Raw genomic sequence first — 4401 nt, forward strand, 5'->3', positions numbered from 1 at the left:
TATACGAATTCTCATGTAACCATTTAAGCTCATATCATAGTAAACTATACAACTTGATCGCCGCAAAAAAAATTGCAGCCTATATCTCCTCTCACATTTCTATGTTAAACATCCATAAATTACTCCTCCACCCCCCCACCCCCACCCCAAAAAAAGAAGTAATAGTAAAAGAAAAAGTCAGCTTAAAAAGAGAACATTTTTACACTTTGAGAGTATGGTCCTGGACTTCAATAGATTCCTTCACTAGTTCAATGCTCTTTTGACCAAGTGTCCCATCTTCCTCAGCATCAAAACTAGCATGAACACTGTAGAGAACATAAACTAGAACAGCGAGAGCTGAGAAGAATCCGAATCGAATGTAAGATGGTCTATCAAGTGAACCTAACAAGAATATATTGAGGAAGATGGACATGGAAGGAATCCATGGCATTAAAGGGACACCCCAAAACTCGGGTTTTTGAGCTTGTGGTACCATATAATGGAAGAGTTGTAATACAGCAATGGCGATAGCAGTACAAGCACCAAGCATGAAGGCTTTTGGCTTGCCTGGTGGTGCAAATTGCCATAACAGGGTGAATAAAATGGATGTTAGTGAGAAGCAAAAAAGGAATGATAGGGTAGGCCATGGATTTGTTACGCCAATAGAAACGTAACGCTTGTAAATAACAGCATTTGCTACCATGTAAAATACAAACAGTGTACCAATTGATACAAGGTTAAGTAGTATTTGTAAATCAGTGAAAAGTGCAATTGCTGCTGTACAAATCCCTGAAAAAGACCAAACAAATCCTAATTTTAGCAAAATAGGAAGAAATTACTAGCAAGACTTTATGCTGAAATTGGTAAAGAATGTGTCATTTCAGTCAAAAGTCTCAGAAAATCACATGACAAGATCTTTAAAAGGGTAATCGTTGTTAACGGAATTCAACATCTACTATCTATATCTAAAAAATAATTTTCGGTGAAGGACGTTTGGCTCCGTCCCTAGTACTCTACAAAGGATTCTATAAATAGCATTTTCAACTCTGTTTTTCAAAATTCTATATCTAACATTCCCAGTTTACATAAATTCTTATTCCAGGACTGTAAGTCACACATATAATCTTTATATAAAGAATATAAGATTTCAAGAATGGTCTGCAGGAGCTTCAAAAAGTTTTATACTTTGCTGAGCTCAATTACCTGTCTCAATAGTGTATAAAAGTATGTGGAGAACATTCGTTTAGATAATGATGGGATGGAACCTTATTAGTCATATATATATTGTTTGGACCAATAATTGCACTTAAATCTTTAACTAGGAACCTTCCTAATTAGATTTTATAAATATTATGCAATATTATCACGAATTTAATTAATTCATATTCTAAAGACCAAAAAAACAAAAAAGGGAGAACTTTTAAAAACTCAATAGAATATAGACTCTTTTCTCCTTGAAGTACATATTTGAAACATTTAGTTGGTATTGTGTTAAAGACTATAGATAAAGAAAATCAAAAATGTTTTATTGTTTTTTTAATGAGATGCGTACACTTTAATATCAAACCTGAAATTTGCTAAAAATATTTTTAAAAAATCATATTTTTAATCCAACAAAAAATTTTCAAACACATATAAAGATATATTGAAATCGTTGCATACTTCAATATTGGAGAGCTAGGAACGAACGGAGAAAAATAAAAAGGCCAAATTCATGACGAACATTGAAATTTGAGCCAGGGTTTTATCCTAAAGAGGTGGATCCCACATAAAAATCAGTCAAAGGACCTTTCAATAAAAATTTCTCAAATCTGTGTGTGATTGTGAGTGACTAATCCATCTTGACATGAAACTATAGGTCAGGTCAGGTATTAAAATAATTTAAATAAAAAAAATATTAAAAAATTAAACAAAAATTAACATTTATAATATATGATACTCCTAATCAAATATAAACAAAAGAACTTTTAATCAAAATTTAAATAATCTCGATCTTTACTAGTTCCACCTTTAGTAGGGTCCACACAACCCAGAAAAAAATTAACTGAATATGATGAGTCCCATGATAAACTTATGATCAATTTTCCCTAAAATGTAAAGCTATCGCCTTAACCGAAACGGTTCTTTTGGTGGACCCCCTATTCTCCAACGGCAAAGCTAATAGTAATAATACAAAAGGCAACATCCACGCAATAACAGGAAAAATAAATAAATCGCACACGCATTTCCACTAATTGATCCACATAAAAATACGTAACACGATAGAATACTATACCCAATCGATTTTTTCATTATATTTAATATCAATCCAGATTTTATTAAAATATAATATACTCATATAAAATTTGATATAAATATAAAGTACAAATAAATATTGATGAAAACTTACGTACCGAGAAAAACGGAAGCATTTACAGGGGTTGATGTTTTAGGATGGACCTTAGCAAACCAAGCGGGGACAACGCTAGACCGTCCGATCACGCACATGTATCGAGCTTGGCCCAACATAGCCACTAATAAAGATGTTAAAATACCGAAACTAGCCCCAACTCCTATCACATTTGATACCCATCTCCACCCGTCTGATTCCATAAATGCCCCCGAAAATGGCGCATCTGGATCAATCTGTTCATCAAATACAACAATTTATTATCAACCTTTTCATATACCAGATAGTAATACACATTTACATTCATAAATGAGATTCACTGATCAAAATTGGATTAATCGATATAATGAAATAAATGAATAGTGATAAAGGATAGAAATGTAATTTGGTTAACTTTATTTTTACCATATCATAAGGAAGGAGCATGGACATTGAAGCAGCCATGAGGCAGTAAAGAACTGTCACGAGTATAACGGAACCCGAGACACCGGCAGGTATATCCTTAACGGGATTTCTGACCTCTTCAGCCATGGTTGAAACGGCGTCGTAACCGATGTAACTCAGATAAACCATTGCTGCACCATTGAACACTCCTGAGGCACCGAATGGGAAGAATCCACTCGCATGATTCTCATCCCCAGCTTCTCTGAAATTCTTCGTTTCTCCTCTGGTAAAACCAATTACTATCACGAATACTATGAACACTAGATGTAGCACTGTTAACACCATATTCAACAACGAACTCTCCCTTGTACTGCAATGAAATCGTAACAATTTAAAAAAAAACGAAATCGAATTCGATTACAGATTTCTCATGAATTTTAGCAGACGAACCTGTAGCAGATGATTACGGTGAGAGCTAGAACTACTAAAACAGCAACAATATCGATTTCATTGAATCCTTTCGGTAATCCATTAACGATGATTCTCAATCTGCTTTCGGTGGATATACCGAGAGCTGTACATAAATAACCAGTGAAACTCCTCGCTACGGCGGCATTTGATAGTACGTAATCGATGATCAGATTCGCACCGGTCAAAAACGCTAGAAATTCACCTGCACTACGAAACGTCTTTGATCAATTTCAGAGGACATTGCGTTCATTACGTGTTGTTTTTTAACAAATTCAGTTACGGAAAAACGGACCGAAAGTGATACGGATATAGCTAAAAGAACCGCCCGCAACTGGCATATCGACGGCGAACTCAGTGTAGCAAAAAGCAGATAACAGAGCACAAAATCCAGCAATGGCGTAAGAGAGAACAACAGCAGGTCCAGCACACATACTGCTAGCACGACCGGAAGTAACAAATACTCCGGCACCAACCATACCGCCGACGCCAAATCCGACGAGGTCGTACCACCGGAGACTCCGTTTCATATCTCCACCAGACCTGGCTCTGACTCGACTTGTTTCTTCGAAAGTAGTCGAGACAGAACAAGCCCGGCGAGCTAACCGGTGCGGAGTATCGGAAAGTGCTCGGAGATAGGTTTTGACATTAGTGAAAGAGGAGCCATAGGTCTCCATTTTTGGACCACCAAGTCTCTCTGGTTTTATCAGTAAATATTGAATTGAAGGAAATGAAGAAAGAATGAATGGGTATTTAAAGAGTTAAACACTAGAAAATGGCTGATACCGATATCTATTAGATCCACTAACTATTGTTAATAATAGGAAAAAGTGTGTGTATATATATCGAAGTATCGTAAATAATAGGAAGATATTATTTGTCATATTTTTTAGACAGTAATGTTACTGTCATTCTAAAACAAAAGCATATATGTCATTTACTTTAACGAAAGATTGAATAGAAACACGTGACGCAATTTTATCTATTAATCCGATGTCGGGTCGGTAGATAAAATTGTGACACCCGTATTTCCGTTAGTATAAAGAGTATCTATGTGCTCTAATTCTTGAACGACAGGGACATCAATGTCCTGAAATGTGACGGAGGGTATTTGTATGCCGTTTACGATAATTCGGAGGTATATTTATCTTTTTTTCTGAAAATAATACTTTGTCCATCTC

At 35.5% G+C, this 4401-nt stretch overlaps 1 protein-coding gene across 1 annotated transcript; it reads right to left on the minus strand.

Moving 5' to 3' along the window:
* LOC101245518 (cationic amino acid transporter 7, chloroplastic) lies at positions 1 to 4032 on the minus strand. Its single transcript, XM_004250424.5, has 5 exons — positions 3516 to 4032; positions 3203 to 3425; positions 2774 to 3122; positions 2373 to 2604; positions 1 to 768 (listed from the first exon to the last, which is right to left on the minus strand). The coding sequence occupies exons 1-5, from the start codon at positions 3895 to 3897 to the stop codon at positions 200 to 202; spliced, it is 1755 nt and encodes a 584-aa protein (XP_004250472.2). The 5' UTR covers positions 3898 to 4032; the 3' UTR covers positions 1 to 199.
* Positions 4033 to 4401: the final 369 nt, after the last annotated feature.

The sequence above is a fragment of the Solanum lycopersicum genome, chromosome 11, assembly GCF_036512215.1.
Source record: "Solanum lycopersicum chromosome 11, SLM_r2.1".
Lineage (NCBI taxonomy): Eukaryota > Viridiplantae > Streptophyta > Magnoliopsida > Solanales > Solanaceae > Solanum > Solanum lycopersicum.